The 23,421-nt window shown below is 35.0% G+C and overlaps 1 protein-coding gene, 1 long non-coding RNA gene, 2 other non-coding genes and 1 pseudogene across 4 annotated transcripts; 3 read left to right on the forward strand and 2 right to left on the reverse strand.

The window, feature by feature from the left end:
- Nucleotides 1–1,428: 1,428 nt before the first annotated feature.
- On the reverse strand, nucleotides 1,429–5,891 carry LOC114536454. The gene is made up of 6 exons (XM_028557816.1): nucleotides 5,844–5,891; nucleotides 2,899–2,952; nucleotides 2,649–2,781; nucleotides 2,271–2,407; nucleotides 2,001–2,175; nucleotides 1,429–1,802 (listed from the first exon to the last, which is right to left on the reverse strand). The coding sequence occupies exons 1-6, from the start codon at nucleotides 5,889–5,891 to the stop codon at nucleotides 1,537–1,539; spliced, it is 813 nt and encodes a 270-aa protein (XP_028413617.1). The 3' UTR covers nucleotides 1,429–1,536.
- Trnav-aac lies at nucleotides 3,971–4,043 on the forward strand. Its single transcript has one exon. It is a non-coding gene; the product is annotated as a tRNA-Val (tRNA).
- Nucleotides 4,112–4,184, forward strand: Trnav-aac. The gene has a single exon. It is a non-coding gene; the product is annotated as a tRNA-Val (tRNA).
- A 741-nt stretch (nucleotides 5,892–6,632) lies between the features above and the next one.
- On the reverse strand, nucleotides 6,633–9,543 carry LOC114536455 (annotated as a pseudogene).
- A 6,137-nt stretch (nucleotides 9,544–15,680) lies between these two features.
- LOC114536466 lies at nucleotides 15,681–16,770 on the forward strand. Its single transcript, XR_003688448.1, has 3 exons — nucleotides 15,681–15,715; nucleotides 15,857–15,910; nucleotides 16,690–16,770. It is a non-coding gene; the product is annotated as an uncharacterized LOC114536466 (long non-coding RNA).
- The last annotated feature ends 6,651 nt before the right edge of the window (nucleotides 16,771–23,421 follow it).

Consider the following 23,421-nt stretch of genomic DNA (forward strand, 5'->3'; position numbering starts at 1 on the left):
CGCGCCTGTGTTTGAAATCCCAAGGTCTGTTTTGGAGTGTTACCTTGAGCAAAATCTAACCATAGAGGATATCTCTAAAATTCTATCAGTCTCAGAGAGCACCATTTATCGTCGAATGAGACAGTATGGTCTGAGTAAGATGGAGTTTTCGAGTATTTCAGCAGACGAATTGGATCGAGTTGTTAGAGAAATTACCAAGGAATTCCCTCACTCTGGCGAGGGTTAATAAAGCAGATGCTGCTCGGAAAAAACATCAAGGTTCAACGCTGGCGGTTACGTGAAAGCCTACATAGAGTTGACAGCGAAGGTATTGCCAAAAGAAAGAGAGGGCGTTTGCAGAGAAGGGTTTATAATGTACAAGGACCAAACCACCTATGGCATATAGACACCAATCACAAACTAATCCGGTGGAACCTCGTTATTATAGGTGGTATTGATGGCTTCAGTCGATTGCCAGTCATGTTAAAATGCACTGACAATAACAAGGCAGACACTGTTTTGTCATGTTTTGTGGATGCTGTCAATGAGTTTGGCCTACCAAACAGAGTTCGCACTGACAAGGGTCTGGAAAATGTTGGTATAGCTGAATTCATGATCCGAAACCGTGGAGCAAATCGTGGAAGTGTGATAGCTGGTAAGAGCACGCACAATCAGAGAATTGAGCGCTTATGGAGAGATGTTTACGAGGGTGTTTTAAGCTTTTTCTACCAACTTTTCTATTTCATGGAGGAAGAAGGTATACTCGACATACTGAATGAGTCACACCTGATGGCACTTCATTTTGTTTATGTGCCACTTGTTAACAAGAAGTTAAACCTTTGGCAATCAGCTTGGGCTCACCATCGAATGCGCACAACAAGGTCGACACCTGCACAACTTTGGTTAACTGGCCAAATCAACAACCCTATGGGGCTTGACGCCACTCCTACCCCAATGCAAGATGATGATAATGATATTGACAATGACCTTGAGGATGGGAATGAGGAGCAATTGCAGGGAGATCGGCCTATATTTCTTCCACTGTTGACTGGACTGCCAGATGCATGTCTGAATGAACTGAACTCCCAAACCTGGTCAGCAGCAAATCATGGCATCGATGGCTATGTCCAAGTGTTGAATATTATAAGAAGACATGATGTCTAACCAAATGCAAGAAAGAATTGTAGTGAAACTTAGTTCATTATGTGTCTACTAAACAGGGTATTGGGAAAGGGAGAGATGCCTGGGTATCCATTATGTTGGGTAAACATTATGTTGGGTAAACATTATGTTGTGTGTCTAAAAGTTCAATTCATAAATGCCTTATAGATTTAGATACATTGTTGTGCTGTATTATAATTTCAAAGAGCTATTAATGCTATTCCATGTATTCTTCTCTAGACACAGTGTATCTCACTTAAACAAATAAACAGTATGAATAACAGTAAAGTCAAGAACAAAGACAATATTATGAAACATTTTTGAAAACAATTAGTTAGAGCGGCTGACTTTTGACTTTTTCACTTATACAGATGTTCACTGCAGTGTCTCTCAAGTTTAGGCATTACCAAAGTAGGCATTTGCAATGGCAAAATCGAAGAGGTTAAAGAGTCGGTCAGGTTCTGGCAAAGGAATAAGGGATGTTGCATGAGGTATAACCAAAGAACATATGCAGGTATTTGCAGTGGGGACAAACTTGCCAATACTCTCTACTTCTGCAAAGGTGATGCTTGGTTTAACTGTAAAGCCTAGTATAGGCTCTTCGTCAGCACATGTCGCAAACATGAGAATATGGGCCAAGCTGATCACACCCCTCCTTCCACCTAGAATTAGAAATAAAGAAATCATAAATTTGATAATCAATACTACCATAACAGGTTTGTCAGCTATTGTCTAATTTTCTATACATTCTTATAATCCAATTATCCAGACCACTTTTTAATTAAACAAAATATCATCAATATTTTGTGTGTGATTCAGGCCATGCTTATAAGAAACCAAACATTACTGTATTCACTTACCAGCAACCAATCTTATATACTTCATAAATTGTGCATACACTTCATTCTCAAATCGTCTTCGATTAGAACCTTGCTCACTAAATCTCGGATTCAATAAACTGACCAAACTTCTGACTGTCAAAGTGTATGGTGGACGCTTGAATATTTCCAAAAATGTCGGTAGTAGACACCCAAGCTATAAGACACATATAAGTATTATAAAGCATTATTTACTAAACAATCAAAATAGTGGAGGTAAATATATTAATTCACAAAAATAGGATAACTCACCTGGTAGATTCCAACTTTCTTAAAACCTTCTTGCAGTTCAGCAATACATGCTTCAGATGATGTTTCAGAAAAAACTTTTTTTACAATGTCTTCACCAAGGAAAACTGGAATTTTTCCATTTTGAATTATACTCAATCCTATTGAGAAGACAAGCTTTCATTGCAATACCATAAACCCTGCAGCCATTCAAGTCTTGGGATCAGTGGCAAGGGGTGGGACATTTGTCTCCCTCTCTTATTTTATTGTCTTCCCCCTAGTTTGCTCCCCCAGAAGATGTAAAGATGTAAAGAATCAGTTAACTAGTTCACTGCCAAAGGTCCTTGTAATATGTAATTGAATCAAAATATAAAATTTGATAGTTTGTGGTATGTAACTCACCTAATATTATTCCAATGATTGTATATGTTTCCCTCAACAATTCTCTTAGGCCGTTGTCAAAGTAAGTCTCTTTAATTTCACCTAGGATCAATCTAAAGAATTCTTTTCGTGGTCCTCCATAATCTTCAGCCACCTAGTTTTGGATAGCATATTGAAATGTAATATAAAGTATCTCTTCCATCATATAAGATTAAAGCACAATTACGCTATTAGAAATAAGAAATTTGTAAAATGAAGGTTTTTATCGCACCGTATGTAAATTTGGGTCGGAACAGTGAACTATGAGTCGGAAAGGACATGTGAGCTAAGCATTGATATATTTTAGAAGACATGAAGTATATTGGATTTCCTTTTAACACCGCTACCCAAACATACTGGCTCACTACCACATAATGATGCAAAAGCACCGCGTATAATGTTCGAAGCACCGCATATGTTCGAAGCACCACGTATAATGTCCGAAACACCGCATATAATGTTCAAAGCACCGCACATAATGTTCGAAGCACCGCACATAATGTTCGAAGCACCACATATAATGCTCGAAGCACCGGGTATAATGTTCGAAGCACCGCGTATAACGTTTCAAGCACAGAATATAATGTTAGAAGCACCGCATATAATGTTAGAAGCACCACATATGATGTTAGAAGCACCGCATATAATGTTAGAAGCACCGCGTATAATGTTAGAAGCACCGCATATAATGTTAGAAGCACCGCATATAATGCTAGAAGCACCGCATATAATGATAGAAGCACTGCGTATAATGTTAGAAGCACCGATTGAAATGACGATTGATCACTTAAGACAGCTATGGCTTTCCATATTATGACCTAGCGCTTTTTAGGCGCACGCGTGATAACCACTACCCTACGGAAACTTTCACGTAGCTGCAAAAAATGTTTCCTTCGTTTGAATTGGGATAATATGAAAACCTCGGAATTTTAGTTCGATAAATTTAAAAGTATTTACGTTTCAAAAATTAAAATTTAAAATATTTTTCTATCAGCACTAACGGTTATAGGTCTAAACTAGAAATACATGCATGCAGCAACCCCTCGCCATTTCAAGCGAAGCAAAATATTTCGTAGTGTAGTGGTTATCACGTGCGCTTCACTCGTGCAAGGTCCTCAGTTTAATCATGAGCTGAAAAATTTCGCTTTCTTTCCCTCTTTCAAAGACACAATTTTAGCATTTTTGTTCTGCTGAATGTTCTTTGCGTGTTTCCGTAGCTGCCTCGTCCACAGGTTCTTCTTAATTTTTGGCTTATTTCATGTATTTATCAGTTTTACATCATTGAAGTAAGTGGGGACGAGGCAGTTTTCGTAGTGTAGTGGTTATCACGTGCGCCTAACACGTGCAAGGTCCCCAGTTCAATCCCAGGCGGAAACTTTTCGCTTTCTTTCCCTGTTTTAAAGACACAATTTTAGCATTCTTTTTCTGCTGAATGTTCTTTGAGCGTTTCCGTAGTGTAGCGGCTATCACGTGCGCCTAACACGCGCAAGGTCCCCAGTGCAATCCTGGGCGGAAACTTTTCGCTTTCTTTCCCTTTTAGGCCGTATTCTGTGGCCGATTATCGTTCAGTTTCGTTGCCCTCCTTCGGGCACTACAGCATGAAAACACGATAGAAAATTAGGATAAATTATAGAAAGTCTAAATTCACTTGTTTTCACCTTCACAAACCTGCAGTTTTCGAGCATTTCATCTTCGAAAAATCAGTGAATTTGTATGTTTAGAATTACACCGACGCCATTTTGATTCAGAAAAGGTCTCGCGTTACTTGGTGTAATATACGACATATATAGCAGATTCAGCAGTTTTATACCGGTATTTACATGAAGTTTCCGGCATTTTTGCTGTGCAAGCAGGTTTCAACAAGGAAGCCTTGAGTGGAGTTTTACGAGGTTTTCCGCAAATTTTCATAGTTTTTCAAAACTAAATTAGTCAGAGAAGACTTAGACAACAATTAATCAGAAAAACATCCGCCAGTTTGCGATTTTTTTATAGCATTCTGCTCTTGGAATTTACAAATAAATAAGAACAACTTTATTTACACGCATCAAAATCATCTACGAGCGTTTTGTTTCTAGTCAATTTGTGTAAAATAATTACTACACAATTCCTTTCCAGCATACCCTTTGTTTTATATTAACTGCTTTTATAATACACACGTTTCCTCAACAAAACTATCTACAACATCTCAGTTTTTGACAAAGTTAATTACCAACGCCAACATCTATTTAAACGTGATCTGCAACGTACAACTACTGTACATGTTAAAATATTAAACACGCATACCAAGGATGATATCAGCCATACGCTTTAATACCAGTGTGGGAGAATTATGAGCGCCTTATAATTTTAAAAAATAAATTGTTGAACTCAACCCTTTTAATCAGACAGCTGATACCACAACTCATCATCGACGTCATCTCCGAAATCCATATTAGATCCGATCCTAATCCTTCAAGCTCATCATCGTCATCAGATTGAGCCAGGCCATAATTGCTATCATCGTCATTACCATCTTCAACTATTGCATTCTGGCAATCACCACACGAACATAGGTCGGTGTACTTTAAGTCAGCCTTTTTGCAGGAACAACGCATGGTCGAGCATCTAGAGTCTTGCACTTGCACTCAACACACTCAATTAAAGATCGCGGAGCGGGTGGGCGGTCATCCAAGTTATCTCCAGCTATTTATCGTCAAGCGTCAAGCCATTGCCAACCAGTGACGAAGATCGACTTCTGCACTTAAACACTGATACCATGATGCTGCTTGATTGCTAATGCCATTACCGGTAAAAGCATGAAAGCCTGGTAAACAAAGAGCAACATCCACGCCCAAGAATCTCGAGATAATTGTTACAAATACGCAACGACGTCTATCTCCCGTGCCAGTCAAAGAGAAAATCTCTTTCTGCATCTGTTGTTGCATGGCAATCGCAGGTATAAGAACATCTGTATCAGGGCTTTTGATAATAACTTTATCGTACGTTGCTGCTGCGTAGTTGGCATGTAGAATTAACCGAATGTCTGCTTCTTCGTGGTTGCTATGAAGCGAAGACACCTCATCACTTGTAACACTATGTTCACATAAAGAAAAATATGAAAGATTCCTTGTTTTCACCGCATCTTAAACACTTTTAGCACTGTTTTGGAACACTCTGATCTTTTCCGAAGATTTGAACTTTCTGGACTCCTTTTTCACTTTTCAGCTCTTCGTTGTCTCTCTGCATTCTATATGCTCAAATAAGGATACCTGTCTGCAACAATCTAATCGTTTGGAATTATACTTTCGTGCTAACGTGATGAGGTTTTTAAAAGAGCATTATCGCCAAAATGTTTTCCATTTTCCTTTCATCGACTGAATAACTGCCATAGCATCTACAATCAGTGCATAGTTGTTATAAATTATGGTGTATGGAAAACCCTCGTAGTTCACTGAGTTTATATCAAACCCCCCCAAAGTATATATTGACAGAAAGCTTATAAAATGAAGAATCTAAAGAAGCTATTTACTGCACACAATAACCTATATTAAGGTGGCTCTGGGCCGATTGCCAAATTTTCGACTGGGCTATATTCAAGAAAGGATTGCACTTTCTGTATTTAAATGATTTAATTGATTTTTATCTTTAAATTAACTAACACATAGTGATTTCTGTTTTGAGCATAGAGAATTTGTATAGATTGAATAATAAAAAAGTTATGGCCAATCAGATTTTAGCATCGAATTATAAAATATTGAAAATGCCATAACTCTCAAAATATTTGTCATGAAGTAAGTTCCTATGCTTAAAACACAATGATGACTGAGTGGAAAAATCACTTAAAATTTCAGCCAAATCTGTATTAATGTACTTGAGATATCTTTTCTCAACCGTTGAGCCAGCTAAAGTTTAGTATGTCATCATCTTACCTAGTTAAGGCCTTATTTTGAAAGTTCTAACAAACTATGTGATCCCTGTAAGAAGTACCTAGAAGGCTCCTGACTCATATGTCACTCCTTCAGCTTTGCGGAGGGTTTCTTCTCTTCTGACGCGCAACAGCTTCATTCCTTGGCGTCGCTTCTTCTACTTATCACTTGCTTGCAGATCAGACTTCTTCATTTTCTGCTGGTCTTTTGCATCACAGGCTTTCTTTGTGTTGTTCCTAGCAGGAACAGAGAGCCTCTTCATCGCCTTCATCCTACTTTCAGATCCCTTGTGGAAATGACAAACTGCAGCAGCCACAGCACAACAAACTGCCTTGTACCCATGGTGCCTATGTTTTCGACACTGAGCCCAAACCAAGGCATTGAGGCTCTCTTTCTGATTCTGAGATCAGTGCCACTCAGAGTCATGAATGTTAGTTTTAAAACATCTCGGAACACTGGCGGCAGGCAGTCTTTGTCATCATAGGTGGAGGTTTTCATCGCTTGATCCTGTTGCCATTTGCACCATGAAGATTCAAACATGGCAAAAGCGATGCTGTTGGGCAAGAGATTGTCCTTTCACACAATGGTGCAAAATAGCAATAATGTTCTTTTTCATTGCATAAACTGCCACATCAATTTCTTGCTTTGTTGGATTCAACTTCTTAATTGTGTTCTGCCGTATCGCAAGTCCATAATATTTTTGCAGCTGCAGAACTTTGGTCTCTGTCAACCGCCCACGATCCCCAACAGTTTTCCCATCAGCAAGCTTGCCCTTGGTAGTTGACTTTAAATTCAAAAGGTGCTTCCCCATTTTCTTTTTCACATGGCCAACACAGTCTAGCTTCTCAACTTTCACATCGCTATAGACATCCTCAACGGAACTAAATGCCTTGCTATCACCGTCACTCACCATCCACTTGTACCTCATGTTATGAGTTTTGATTGATCTTTCCCATATGACAACAGCTCCTTCTGACTCCATTGCTGGAGAACTTCCCACAAAGTTAATGTCACATTTGTGAGTCAACAACCATTGCTCGAATTTTTCTTCGGTAACCTTTCCTTTCTTAATGGCACATTTCTGGCAAGCCTTTGACAGTACATGATAGTCCAAAACTTCCCCAGTGTCAACAGAAATGACAAAAACCACACCTGTCAAGGATGTAAAGCCTCTCTTAGCCCAAGTACCATCAAAGGTGACAGAAACATCCAGTACATTATCATTAGTCAGTTCCGGATTTTCATCCAGTATCAATTTACGAAGCCTTTTACCAGCTTGCTTCATCTCTTCCTTTGCTTCTTCTTCAAGAGACCCTATGATGCTTTCAACCTGCTTGTAGTAAGCAGGCTTAGACATAGAAGGCATGTTAAAAATGCTGCAAAAAGATGCCAGGCCTTCATAACCACTGCCAGTCTCCACTGAATGGTAAACAGCACGGCGATTTATATCTTGCGACCGTCCTTGAGTAGCAGCTTTGACTAACGTTTCCTTTTTCTTTTATATGAAGATCTAGGTTTTTCCCCGACCATTTATTTATGTTAAAAAACGAAGATTAAGAAGCGAAGAAATCGTTGCTTTTCAAGTTTGAAAATGCCTATTGCAGTTGGAAAATCTTGATCACAAATTCTGGCTTGGCGTGCCAGCAATCACAGAAATAGAACAGTGCCTGCAGTTTAATACCATGGGAAATACTTTATGTAGTACACGACAAAGGGTACTATGTAAATCATTTGCTTTTGAAGCGCTTGCATGCAACCAATCAAGTTAAAGTGGCAAAAAAACAAAAATTGCCGGATTGGTTGCCATGGAAACGGGCATCAAAAATAAAATAGTGCATATTAAAACCCTGCAAAGTAGATGAAGGATTTTGAATTTTCAAAAATGGCTTGGACACATGTTAAATAAGGTCCCAAAGTTCTTAAATATGTAAAAAATAATTTTTGAATTTTTCCAAAGATTTTAGGTTAACTCCCCCCTTAAATGCACAAACATTGACTTCTGGATTTCCAGATTCATTTTCCAATACTTCAGCAAGTTTAGACTTGGGCCAACTTTGCAGTTTTCACAAGTCCTCTCACATTTTCATAAGGAAAATGTTTGAAATTTGTTCTGTTTCAACTTCGTAAAGATGTCTGGGTCTTTGCTCAACAAATTCGTTTTTAGTGGATTGATGATAATAAGATAAAGGTTATGGTAATTAACTTTGTCAAAAAACTGAGATGTTGTAAAAAGTTTTGTTGAGAAAGCGTGTGTATTATACAAGTAGTTAATAAAAAACAAAGGTTATACTGGAAAGGAATTGTGCAGTAATTATTTTATATAACTTGACTGGAAACAAAACGCTCGTGGATGATTTTGGTGCGTGTAAGCAAAATTGGCGGATGTTTTCCGATTAGTTGTTGTCTAAGTCTTCTCTGACTAATTTAGTTTTGAAAAACTATGAAAATTTGCGAAAAACCTCGTAAAACTCCATCAAAGATACCTTGTTGAAACCTGTTTGCACAGCAAAAATGCTAGAAACTTCATTTACATATTGGTATAAAACTGCTGAATCTGCTATATATATGGCGTCGGTGTATTGCAAAACATGCAAATTCACTGATTTTTCGAAGATGAAATGCTCGAAAACTGCAGGTTTGTGAAGGTGAAAAGAAGTGAATTTAGACTTTCTATAATTTATCCTAATTTTCTATCGTGTTTTCAAATAGTGCCCAAAGGGGGACAAGGAAAATCGTTTTCCAAGCGACTTTTCGTGCCAGAGAATACGGCCTACAAGGTATAATTATTCATTTATGTAATAATATTTTCATCACATTTTATGCTTCACAGAATTCGGGTTACAAAGCGTCATAAAGCAGATTTTAAACTCTCGTTTTAAAGGACAGGTGCAATATCATTTTGTCTTGTATTATTTCATTAAAATTAAGTGTGCACAAGCCACACTGGATACAATCCGTCGTAGAATTGGCATCCTCTGTATTGGCTTGTTTGCAAAAATTCCAAAAATAATTTTAACGCCTTATAAAAGCATCGGTGTCACCACTGTATATAGTGCATTATAGCGCTATAATGTTTTTATCCTGTATATATATTGATAATTATTATTGTTACATTTATTATTATATGGGTGAGAATTTTGTGTTCGAGACATCGATAATGTACGTTGTTAGAGAGGGGCGAGCTCTGTGCGACACTACACGTGAGGACAAACTAATCCTACAAACTAATCTTTGACTGTCTAATCCTATTATTCTGTGTACACTATGCTTACAACTTTGATTATAAAGTTCAGCGCAGTGCAATGATTTTCATAGAAAAGGCAATCTTTCGCATGAACTTTACCAGCCAAATTCCTCTTGGCGTTACCCAAATTTTTTCTCTGTTTGGTCAATGAAGCGATTATTGCGTTCTATATTGATGTATTATTTAAGGATTAATGCACTCTGTGAGTGCATTATCGGGTTTTACATGCACGAGTTCACAAACAAGGAACGAGAACGAGCCCTTTGCTGTATCATCAAAAGAGTTGAGACGTCGAAAAGTGCGTGAGTGGAATAGGAACTGCCATCAGGCCCTTGAGACGATTCTTCCGATTTTAAGCCTTTAAAAATCAAAGCCCCCTTTATCAGCGCAGACGAAGCGGTGAGAATGGAGAATCGTTTTAAGAGCCGGATGGCAGCTCCTATTCACAATTTCTAGAAAAAAGCCCATGCATATAACACGTGTCTAGTTAGTGTAAGTCTTTCAAAAGGATGAAACAATGAGGTGTAGATCTTTGTGCGTCATGCAGCGAAGTAATATCAAAGTGCATGCGTATAGGTTTGGTCAAGAAAAATCACAACTGCATGCGCTTTCCTAGCTGGGCCATGCTGTAGAAACATCATGCAGTTCGTAGATTTCGTTCAGTTACAAGTTTTTAATGGCTATGCTGAAGATAATAGGAATTACTATGCTTGATAAATTTAATAACGATTAAAACTCTCTAAAATACCAGTAAACTCTTCGTACTGAGATACCATGCACCGAGCCGATCTGGCTGTTTTTACCGCATAAAGGAAGCGCCCTTAAGGCGGGCAGGTTTTCCTTGACACGTTTTCTTGACCAGTTCACTTGCTCGTGTGTATGGCAAACAGGCTTTCCTTGCCAAGTTATATTTGCCCGCGTGTACCCGAAAAAGTTTTACGATAATATGAGAATATATTTTAGGATAATATGAGCCATGATAAAATGAGTATTTACGACCGAATCTTAAAAAAAACATAGGTGATAAAACTTGAAAAGCAGCTCGATTGGCTCGAAGATTGTTGCACTGTCTCCTACTGCAAAATAGTCTGCTTTGTCAGTTGCATGCAGGGGTGGATACAGCACTAGTGCACTAATTTGCATGACACGAGAAAACTACTAATTAGAATTATAACCATGCATGCATGCACTCTGTTTTGTAATGCAAATAAGTGCACTAGTGCTGGATCCATCCCAGGTCAGTTGCCTTGAGCCTGGATTTCATTGTATAAGTGGGATTTTGTGGTCAAGAAACTGATGCCTTTTGAAGGTATTATTAACTAGATTTTAGACAGAGAGCATAAAATTAATATAAAGTAAGATGGATGTTTGCGTGTTCAGCTTGATACGCCCAAATTAACAATCGCAATTAAAGGGCTTGATGCCAGCTCATATTCCCATGCATGCAATTTCCGGAGGCAAAAATAGACATTATATGCATAACAATTAGCTAAGTGTCACGTTTGCATGTGAAAGTACGATGAAACAATGAGTTGTTGATCTTAGTGGGTGAGCGAAGTGGCTTTATTAACCTAATATCTATATGCGTACAAGTTTGGTCAACAAAAGCACATATCCCGTTGCGTAGCCCAGCTAAGCCCCATATATATATATATATATATATATATATATATATATATATATATATGCACATCAGCTCGAAGACTTCTTCCAGCTACCAGTCTTAAATTAAGTCGATGCTCAGGAGTTTTTTCCATGCTCAGGAGCAAATAATGGTTTTATACAAAGTTAGATTTGAAAAATATTTTAATTACGGAATGTAAGCTTATGCGTTTGAAGTGCAAATAGACAATAGCATTGCTGGCACAATATATAGGCCAGTTCCTGTATAATGAAGACTGATTTCTTTGAACGGAAACCAACACTTTCTATCCTAATACTGCAACTGAACGAAGGCTACGAGCTGATGTTTCTGGAGCGTGGCCGAGCTAGAGGCAACCAAATAATTATGTGTTTATTCTTAACATATATACGCATGCATTTTGATATTAATCAAGCTAATTCGCTAACGCAAGAAGATCAAAACCGCATAGTTTCATCACTTTTAAATCACTTTTTTCAACATCTGGCAAAATATTCGTGCGTCGGAATGCTGAGACTTATGTTGTACCCGTAAAATAATGATGAAAGCGTAATTAGGAAGTTATATGATGACAGATAAGTTCTGAATTGGTTATATTTATGTTAAGATTTTAGTAATGACATTTTTACAATGTTCGACTTAATTTGGATAATTTGCCTCGGTTTGAAATTCTTTCATCTATAATCTCAAGTTCGGGTCTTGCTAATCTTGATCCTGACCTAAATATTCCAATGCAATCAAATTTCAAATACTACACAACTGATGAGTTCCAAAATAATACTGAAATAATAAACTGCTCTAACCAGTAACTTTCTGTCTTGCACTCTAATATCCGAAGTCTAAATGCTAATTTTGATAGTTTTAATGAATTATTAGTTGAATTGAATCACAATTTTTCTTTAATTGGTTTAACTGAAACTAAGATATTAAATACAAATGAGCAATGTGTCAATATTGAAATCCCAGGTTATTCATTTATCTTACAACCAAGCCTCAGTAATGCAGGCGGAGCTGGGTTCTTTGTACACAGAGAATTTTACCGAGTTAAAGCAACTCTTTTTGGAGGGTTAAAATAACTTCTTGGTGTAGAGTTATTTTTCTAGAGTTATTTTTACTCTGAAAAGAGCGTTATTTTAATTATCCTTCCAATAATCGGAGTTGAAATAACACTATCTAGAGAGTTTAAAAGAGAGGAGGTTATTTTAACTTCCCAAGGGAGTTATTTTTACTGCATGAGAGTCAAATCAACTACAGTTACGGAGTAAAATTCACTCTAATTATGAAGTTAAATCAACTCCTGTTTCATGGTAAAATCAACTCGAATTTCGGAGTTTAAATCACTCAAAATTTAGCGTTAAAACAACTAAAACGTCGGAGTTAAAATTACCTAAAATTTCAGAGTTATATCAATTCGCATTTCAGAGTTAGCTAAATCAGCGAAAACATTAAATCGCACTTCGGAGTTAAATCAATTCGAACTTCAGTCTGTTCAGAGTTGAATGAACTCAAAACTGAAGATTTGAGAGATTCGAGACTCTGGAGTTAAATTCATTCGAAGTTTGGAGTTAAACCAATTCCAGCTTTAGAGTTAAATCAAGTAAAACTTCAAAGTACAATCATTCCGAATTTGAGAGTTAAGTCAATTCGAACTTCAAAGTTAAGTTAACTCAAATGTAAACCTGTACATAAAGTAAATTTTACAATAGACAGTGACCATAGACAATCCAGAAGATGTCTTCTGGATTGTTTATGCGGTGACTCTAGCTTGAACTCTTCTCATCTCCCTTTCCCGCGTATTTCATATCCACGTTCCAAATATGGTCAAAATCATTCCTATGATGCATTTCGGTCAGGCACACTTCGGGCTGTGCTTCGGGTTTCTTTTTCTGTTTTTCAAGACTTTTTTGTTCATGTCGACTGTTGTCGGACTTGTCGCACTGGTTAAAATAATTTAATACACTTTGTCGCTAACTTAGGAAGTCTTTTTATTGAAAGTTACAAGTAGCAACTGCTTAAGGAGACAATAGATGGTGAGTACATTTTTAAAATTTGGTTGGCAAGCATAAACTGCATGGTGAACGTGAACAGCCATAAAACAGCCGCGGCGCAACTAAGCCTAGTAAATTCACACTATCTTGAATTTTTTAATTTCCTTTACGGTTTTTCAAGATATTCCAACAATTTGCACAGTTTTTTCTATTTTTGAAGTCTTTTTAATTATTTTCAGGCCGTAAGGATTAGGGAATTTACTTTTAACTTTACTTTGAAAACAAAAAATTAAGGCTCTTCATTTATATTAAAAACTGAGTGTATATTTCGTACACATTCGTGAACACAGCCACTGTAGAATATTTAAACAATTTAGTGATAACTTTATGATTTTTAATTGTGTGTGAATCTTGTCAGTTTACGTAAAATACGACATTGTTTTCGAAAAGGCTAACGCCAAGAGGGGTTTGCATTTTTGTCAAAATACAAAAGTAAAGAAGTTTCAGTGTCTGGGAAGTGTGTAGGAAAATTACCCTTTCAGTGGAAGCATCGTCACCAAAGTCGAGCAAAGTCCAAAGTCTTTACTTATTTTCTACTTTAAAGCATGCTTAAACTGTGCAGGAGCAGGATGTGGAGGGTTTGAAACGGAAATTATCCGAATCGGAAGCCAATGAAACGATAATCAGGCTACTGTTGATGAAGAGGTTGGCATTTTCTATTTATTTAGTGATATTAGTTCATGCTAAAATATTTGCACTTTTAAAATACACGATTCCCTCCGGTTGGGAAAAAGGATTATGAAAATTTATAAATGCCCATGTATGCAGGCCCATTGTTAACTTCTGCTTGCATACCATCGTGTGATTTAATAGATTTGTTAATTGTGAATTTTACGAAGATTCAGTTAAAATATAATCCCCGAGCCGGTGCGGAGCACCGTGCGAGGGTACTAATTCCGCCCGGAGATTAGGAATTACACCCGGGACCCGGGAGAACATAGCGGAATCCAAAGTTGCCCAAATGTCATGGACGTTCAATGGTCATGGTACTTGTGCGCATGCGCGAAGTGCGAACGAGTGTAGACTGGTAATCAGCAACTTCCTGATTGGCTAAGACGAAACGTTTGTGTTTCAGTGAAAAACGTCAGCAATTTAACTGTCATTTTGCAAACTATTTTTTAAAAAAATGTTTCGAAAACAAAATATGAAATGTGGAATCAAATAACAGATAAAACACTGGGAAGAGTTTAAAATATTATCAGAACTGAAGGAATTAGCGGTGAAAAGGAACAACTCGATTATAATCCTTGAAATGGTAGGAGTCTATTTTGTTTATTTCGAGGTTTATTTCGTGTTTGCTGTACGAATACATTTTATGACCTTGGTACAGTATGTCGTTTTCCTCGGTTTTGCGAAGACGTGACCGACTATTCAAGGCTTTACATCATCGTTTTAACTTGCAAAAGAGTCCTTAAAAGTGTAATTCGGAGTTTTAATATATCAAATATCACTTTAAAGGTTTATATATAGTCGACTGCAATCACTGCATGAATTTAATAATCGAAAAACAACATTCGACGTTCACTGCTTGGTTATTTATATTATTTGGGCTGTTTTGATGTTTTGAGGGTTTAGCTATAATGGAGTATTAACTCTCACTTAAACTGTGAAAGTCTATAACTTAATGCAACGGAAAGCAGCAGGAAAATGGGTGATTTCACTTCACCTTTAGTCTTTACGACTGTGTTTGTTTCCGAAATATTTGAAACATCAGCTATCGGCTTTACATTTAGGACATTTCATAATATTGAAGGTTAGGTCTAGCTAGCTCAGGAAATATTTTGCTTCGTTTGAAATGGCGAGGGGTTGCTGCATGCATGTATTTCTAGTTACTGAGGAAACATATTTGAATGATGTTTTCATAGTGCATATACATCTATCAATACTGGTATATTTTCCCACTCAGTATACATGCTTGTTCAGTACAACTGAAATCTTGACATAGTGGATTTTTTTGTGTACTGTGCCCATCTTTTGCCCCTGCATGTTGGGCCAAATCGGATTTGACAGAGTCTTTAATGTGATTTGTGTAATTGTTTGTGTCTACATATTTTCGATGCTCAGTCTTTAAGGTTATCCACTGATGAGTTACTAAGAACTATTGGCCTAAAATGTGGACAAATCATTGCAATTAGAAAACCATTTCCTAGTTCTTTGGATACAAGCACTAAAGATCTGCTGCTCCATGGCCTTAATCAACTATTCCTATGGTATGATTGTGTTTAATATGTTCAGGCAACTACTACTAAAGGATGCAGTCATCTCATTTGTTGTCAACATATCTGATTTTTGAGTCATTTTCTACATTTCCTTTTTTATGTTTTTTTGCTGCCAAATTATAATGAACACAGACCCCCAATGCAATCATTTCTGCAGAAAAGCAGGAATCTGCCAAAACAAGTCATGTGAGTAATCAATATTAATATATATATATATATATATATATATATATATATATATATATATATATATATATATGTATATATGTATCTTAATTTTGTTCTCCTAAACTACCGTACCACCTACATTTACCCAGTTAAAAAACAAAGGAAGTGCAAAAGCCTAAAAATCTATAAACTTGTACATTATTTTTCACACATACAGTTATAGTTAGCTTAGAAACAGATTTGCCACCTTAAGGCCCTGGTGCAATTTTTCTTGCAACTTGCACTTCAATTCTTCTTTTGGGAGATGTAGATTTGGCAACTACTGAACTTTTGTCTTTATTACGCTCCATTGCAGTTCTTACACTTACATTTTAATGACTCCTCACTAATTTACAGCTCTTTAAAGTAGAATTGCAATGCCAGTTACAAGGAAAATTGTGTGTAACTGTGTAACAGGGCCTTTAGAATTTATAGGTGGGAGATAAGGAGGCAAAAAAGATGTTTGCTTTCACCAGTCCACTCCTTATAAGCATCTCATCCACAAATTTTGAAGCAGCAAAATGTAGTACTGTCATGTAGTATTTGACTGACTGTCATGACTGTCATGTAGTATTTATTCATTCATTTGAATTATTATGTGATATAATATTGCTGATTAATACATGACAGGTTTAGACATGACCATTCATTTCCAAGGAGAAAACTTATTTACTTAGGAGCAAATAGAACTAGGTTGCATGAAATTGCACTTTTTAGAATACTAATTACTAAAAAATCATTGTTGTTTTAATCAACAGAGCAATGCATCAGTGTCCAGTGCTTTTGTGAAAACACCTGAATCTGGAAAAAAGAATATATTATCCATAGAGCTGCCTGAAAAGCATCGGTAATTAAAGCAATTCTATGAGAAAATAAATCAAATATATCATATATCAAGTCAGTTATAGTCAAGTTATATATATATAACGTTAGTAATATTTATTTGCATTGCAGTTATCTCCAAGAGTACAACAGGGACTAAGAGAAGGAAAGTTGATAGACTAAGCCAGAAATGAGTATGTCTGAGATGTGTGCAGTGTAATTCGTACATTTTCATTGTATATATATTATGTATGCATGTACAGTATAGGCATATAGTTAATTGTTTATTCCTATTGTTTTTATAATTTCATAACTTAATCCTCGTGTGTGAAACTTTTAGTGAATTATGCTTACTATATTTATGTAGCTACCCCTATATAATTATAAGCCAATCAGAAAAAGGCCAGTTATATTCAGTCCAATTAATTGGCTGACCATAACTAAGAATGTTCAATTACCCTCTGAGTTTACATGAGTGTAGACAATATGTTTTATTTGCGATTTAAAAGGATCAAATAAGTTATATACTGTTACATTTTCATGTTATAGATTTAAAGTTAATAACTGCATATTTTTATATGTTTTATATACGTGTTTTTAAATAAAGGTGATATTTTAATGATTGGGAGTTGTTTTCACTCGTTTATTGTGTGTGAGTTTAAATAATCCTGCAATACGGATGATGACTCTTTTTGGGGTTAAAGTTACCCTCTTCTTATTTGTTTTATTAACTCCATCGCCAATAGTTATAATAACTCTATATTCGTTAGAGTTAAAGTAACTCTGAAATACGGATTATTCTGTCCCCGTTTTTTAACCCCATTTTTAGGGTTAAAATAACTCGTTGCAACTAAGAGTAATTTTAACTCCACATTCGTTAGAGTTAAAGTAACTCTGAGATACGGATTATTCTGTCACCGTTTTTTTGACTCCATTTTTAGAGTTAAAGTAACTCGTTGCAACAAAGAGTAATTTTAACTCTATATTCGTTAGAGTTAGTAACTGTAAAATACGGATTATTCTGTCACCGTTTTTTTAACTCCATTTTTGGAGTTAAAATAACTGGTTAAAATTCTCTGTGTATCTAATCAATTGAGTTTCAACTTGCGGGATGATCTTTTAGTCTCAACAGTTGATTATGAAGCTTTGTGGATTGAGATTCACAGTAACATGCAACAAAATCCTCTGTGTGGTGTTATATATAGACACGCCAAAAGTAATATTGAAAACTTTATCAGTTTTCTTGATAGCTCCCTTGACAAAATTAATTGTGAAGGCAAGCTTTGTGTTGTTATGGGTGATTTTAATATAAATTTACTTAATACAGATTCCCATCAATTAACTGATGATTTTCTTAATACACTAGGCACTTATTTTTTTACTCCTCATGTTCTTTAGCCTATACTCGGATAACTGAGCATTCTGCTACATTAATCGATAATATCTCTTTCAACTCTATTAGTCATCATACAATTAGTGATATATGATTTGACTGACCATCTTCCAAATTTCTTAATTATTAACAGATTTGCTACCCTTCTTAAACATTTCAAACTCTATAAGAGAGATTATACCAACTATGATGAAAGCAAGTTTATCAATGATCTAGATAGGATAGATTGAAGTTCCTGAGACTAATGATGTGAATGCTATCTTTGGCTCTTTTTAGGTATTTTAAATTATCTAACATTATTGATAAACATATTCCTCTAAAACAGATTAATAGAAAGAAAATGAAGCACATGTCCAAACCTTGGATCACTAGTGCCATAGGTTTCTCTCTTAAGGTTAAGAATAATTTGTACAAAAGATACATAAAAACTAGATCAACCTATGCTCACAATAAATTCAAAGTATATCGCAACAAATTAAAAAAACTAATACAAATAAGCAAAAGCAGTATATTATAACGAATATTTTAAGTCTAACACGAGGAATATGAAGAATATTTGGGAGGGAATTAAACAGATTATTAGTGTTAAACCCCAAAATTGTATAAGGTTTCCTCGAAGATTATTCTAGATGGTTGTGAGATAGCTGATACAGCATCGATTGCCAATGCATTTAATAATTTCTTTGTTGGTATTGGTGAGAAACTAGCTAATTCAGTTCCATCTGTGAATAAATCACCTATATACCCTTTATGACATCTAACCAGCAAAATAGTTTGTATTTCAATCCTATTTCTCAAAATGAAATAGAAGATGAAATAAATGCTTTAAATCCTGGTTACAGCATCCCGATAAAATTCACAATTAAAATTTGAAAAAATTCAAATACTTGATTTTGACTCCTTTAGAAATATTATATAATCTATCAGGGTTTTAGCAGTTTATAAAAAAGAATCACAAATGAATATATCAAATTACCGACCTATATCACTACCTTCTGTTTTCAATAGAATCTTAGAGAAATTGATTTACCATAGACTTATTAATTATATTGATAAGTATAACTTATTGTATAACAGACAATTTGGATTTCGTGCCAAGCATTCCACTCTCTTGGCCATTTTATCTATTACTGATAATATGCAAAAAGCTGTTGAAGACAATGTCTACTCCTGTAGAATTTTTCTAGATTTTAGCAAAGCTTTCGATACTGTCAATCATAACATCCTATTGTGTAAGCTTGAATATTATGGAATTAGAGGTTTGGCAAAAAAATTGTTTATTTTCCAACTTAAAAAATAGAAAACAATTTGTTTCCATTTGTTAGTGCATGTCGAGTCTGAGCTGAAAAATATCAGTTGTGGAGTAGCTACCTCAAGGCAGTGTTCTCGGCCCCTCTCTACATTAATTATTTTCAAAGTTGTTCTAAACTTTGTGATTTTAATTTATTTGCGGACGATGCAAACCTTTTTTACGCTAATAAAAGTTTATAATCACCCTTGAGAAGGGAGTTAATAATCACTTAGTAGACATAAATGTATGGCTCTGTGCGAATAACTGTCACTTAATTTTGATAAATCGAATTTTTTTATCTTCCATACAGATCAAAAAATAAATTATACTCAGTAAGATTGGTTTTAAATAATTGCGACTTAAAAGAAGAAACTAAAACTCGTTATTTAGGAATTTTGATTGACTGTAATCTAAGCTTGAAACCTCACATTTCTCATTTTTGTAGGAAAATTAAGCGCAATATTGGTGCCTTATCAAAATTACGCCATTATATTAACATTAATGTACTTATCAATTTGTACTATTCATTAGTCTAACCTTATTTTTTTTATATGGCATTGTCATATGGGGTAATACTTATTCTTTAACAACTAAACTATTATTCATTCTGCAAAAAAGAGTTATTCGAATTATTACTTTTTCTAACTTTCATGATCACACTAATCCACTATTTATAAAACTGAAATTATTAAAATTTGTCGATTTGCTGTATCGCATACTGCTCTGCTGATGTTTGACTTTCATGCAGGTAACATTCCGGAATATTTTAGGGACTTTTTCACACCTGTCTACAAAATTCACCGATACAACACAAGACTTACTTCTCGTTCTAGTTTTTCATTACCTAAGGTGCGGACTAATTATTGTAAATTTAATATTAGATTTATCGGTGCTGGAACTCGATTGATGAGAGTACAACGAATCTATCAAAGACAGCATTTAAAAAATGTCTGATTGGCTTAATCCTGGACAAGTATTCAGCATAAAACAATATTTTGCTTGAAAACCATTATGTTTTATATTTTTTGTCAATTCACTGAATTATTGCTTTGTTTTGAGATTTTTTTCTTTTTCTTTTCTCCAGTCTGTGTTTACAGTATGTGCTACTATTTATATATAATAAGCTAACTAACTAGGCTAGCGCTAGTCTTGTAGTAAGACTATTTTAGTTGGCTTATTACCAAAGTATTCAAATGTATATATAATGTTTAGTATATTTATGTGTATATTTTTCTTTTTCTTTACTGTATATATACATACACCTATTCTATTTTTGTGTATTTTATTTCGTATATGGTAATGGTAATAAAATACTTATATATATATATATATATATATATATATATATATATATATATATATATATATATATATATATACCAATCTGAAACTGACCAGGAACCAGTGGATGAACCTGAAACTGACCAGGAACCAGTGGATGAACCACTGTATGAAAATGCACCTGTCATCCTTGGTCAGTGTCTACTACTGATAATTAACAAATATTGGATGAGGTTGAGTGTGATATCGAGAATTATCAAGCCGAAGTTTGCATTATTCGCCGAAGAGAAGCTGAGTTCAGAGCTGAGAAGCATAATTCTCGATATAATGCGAAAACCGAATTCAATAATTGTTTTATTATGTATTCCCTTTTTAGAGAGGAAGCCTGCGGCATTAGACAACAAACTAGCGGCAAAAAATTACATCACCTACAGATAATTTTCAATGCCTTGTAGGTGGCAAGACATTGAGAATTATCAGTAGGTTTTTAGCCAATCACAATCGAGATTGCATTAGTAATGCATAATAATGTCATTTGTTCTTGGCAATAACCTAACCAGTGTGGCTGTTGGTAACCTCCTTAAATTGTTGAGCATGATACTCCTAATTGGATCTTGTTTGCCTCAAACAAAATATTTATTCGACAAATATTTTAATGGTTTTCGAGATGGACTTGAACATAAACTTTATTGCCCTAATTGCCAAACACTTTTTCAAACTTGTAAAAAGTTAAAGTGTGTCATTTGCAATGTAGAATTTGAACAACACAGACTATTAGAACAAGGGTTTTTTTATACCCCCCAATTGAAAAACAATTAAGGGACTTCTTACAAGAAAATAGTGCATCAGATGGTTTAGATTATCGTTTTAATCGAGAATTCTAACTTCTGATAGAAATGCTTTTAATTTGTCTTTTATTTGTGACGGTGTCTCAGTTTTTCGCTCTTCCTCATTTAGTATTTGGCCATTACAGGGTATGATTAACGAACTTCCTGCCAAAAAAAGAAAGCAACATATTTTCTTGATTGGTCTTTGGTTTGGGCCAACCCTTACAAAAATTTCACATAACATTTCATATATGAAATAGGAGTTTCATATATGAAATGATCATTTTCATATATGAAATGAAAAACTTCATATATGAAATTGCATTTTCACATAAGAAAAGTGACTTTCATATATGAATTTTGTTTTTTTTAATATTAGTTTTCCTGTGTAAAAAAACAATTCCGACATGAAATTTTTGGTTTCTCCAATGAAATAATTTAAATTGTGTATGACGTTTATTTTCACATGTGAAAAGTAAATTTCATATATGAAATGCTAGTTTCACATATGAAATTTTGGTTTCACATATGAAATTTTGGTTTCACATATGAAATTTTTGTTTCATACATGAAATTTTAGTTTCACATATGAAATTATTTAAATATCATATGAAATTTTACGTTCACATGTGAAAAATAAATTTCATAATATGAATTGCTACTTTCACATATGAATTTTAATTAATTTTTAATGAAGTTTTCCTATATGTAAAACGATGCGTGCATGAAATTTTGGTTTCTCCAATCAAATCATTTATACCGTATATGACGTTTATTAGTTTTTACATGTGAAAAGTGAATTTTCATATATGAAGTGCTAATTTCACATATGAAATTTTTGTTTCATTTGTCAAATTTTGGTTTTTCACATATGAAATTTTTTAAATATCATATGAAATTTTACGTTCACGTATGGAAAATAAATTTCATAATATGAATTGCTACTGTCACATATGAATTTTGATTTATTTTTTTATATTACGTTTTCCTATAAGTAAAACGATTCATTCATGAAATCTAGGCTTCTTTAGTAATAAAATGATTTAAATGGTCACCATTCATGTCATTAAATTTCACCTGTACATGTGAAAAATAAATTTCATATATGAAATGCCAGCTTCACATGTGAAATTTGTTTCACATATGAATAATTAAAAGCTGATACATATGAAATTTCACCTTCACATGTGAAAAGTAAATTTCATAAATATGAAATTTCTTTCACACGTGAGATTGTAAAAAGGAATTTGGTTACCTAGGAAATTACTTTCGAGCGCAAAGCTGTTTATGAAATGCCTTGGTCGCTACAGGGACGTTTATACAAGAAGCGGGCAACACAAGTTGTATCTCAAAATTCGTGATGCAGTTGCATCTCAAAATTCTTAATTGGACTGTAAAACGTCTTCACTGGTCAAATCCCACTAAAGCCTGTGGTGTTTTTATATTTATTTCATTTAAAGCGCCTGGGAGCGAGGATGACCCGATTGCTACCCGACGAGTCCTCGATCGGCTTAGTCGGCATTGCTCGTAAACGAACCGTGCTTCGGAAGAACGTCTCATATTACATCACGTCTCAAACTTTCTGCTGGCTGTCGTAAATATGGTTTGGGAAACTTGTTTTCGCGTAAAAATTTAATATATATCCGTGTGGAATAGTCCAAATATAGATATAAATGGGACATGTGGTTAAGCTGTGGTTAAGCTGTGTTCATGTGGTCTATTTAACAATTAGACAACGAGGCGGAGTTGTCTATGAAGCGAATAGTCAACGAGGCGAAGCCGAGTTGACTATTTGCTCATAGACAACGAGGCCGAGTTGTCTAATTGTTTTAGTATAAACTATAACATTAATTTACAACTAGGAAACACAATACAA

The sequence above is a fragment of the Dendronephthya gigantea genome, unplaced genomic scaffold (genome assembly GCF_004324835.1).
Source record: "Dendronephthya gigantea isolate DGI-Jeju-01 unplaced genomic scaffold, DenGig_1.0 000136F, whole genome shotgun sequence".
Classification (NCBI taxonomy): domain Eukaryota; kingdom Metazoa; phylum Cnidaria; class Anthozoa; order Malacalcyonacea; family Nephtheidae; genus Dendronephthya; species Dendronephthya gigantea.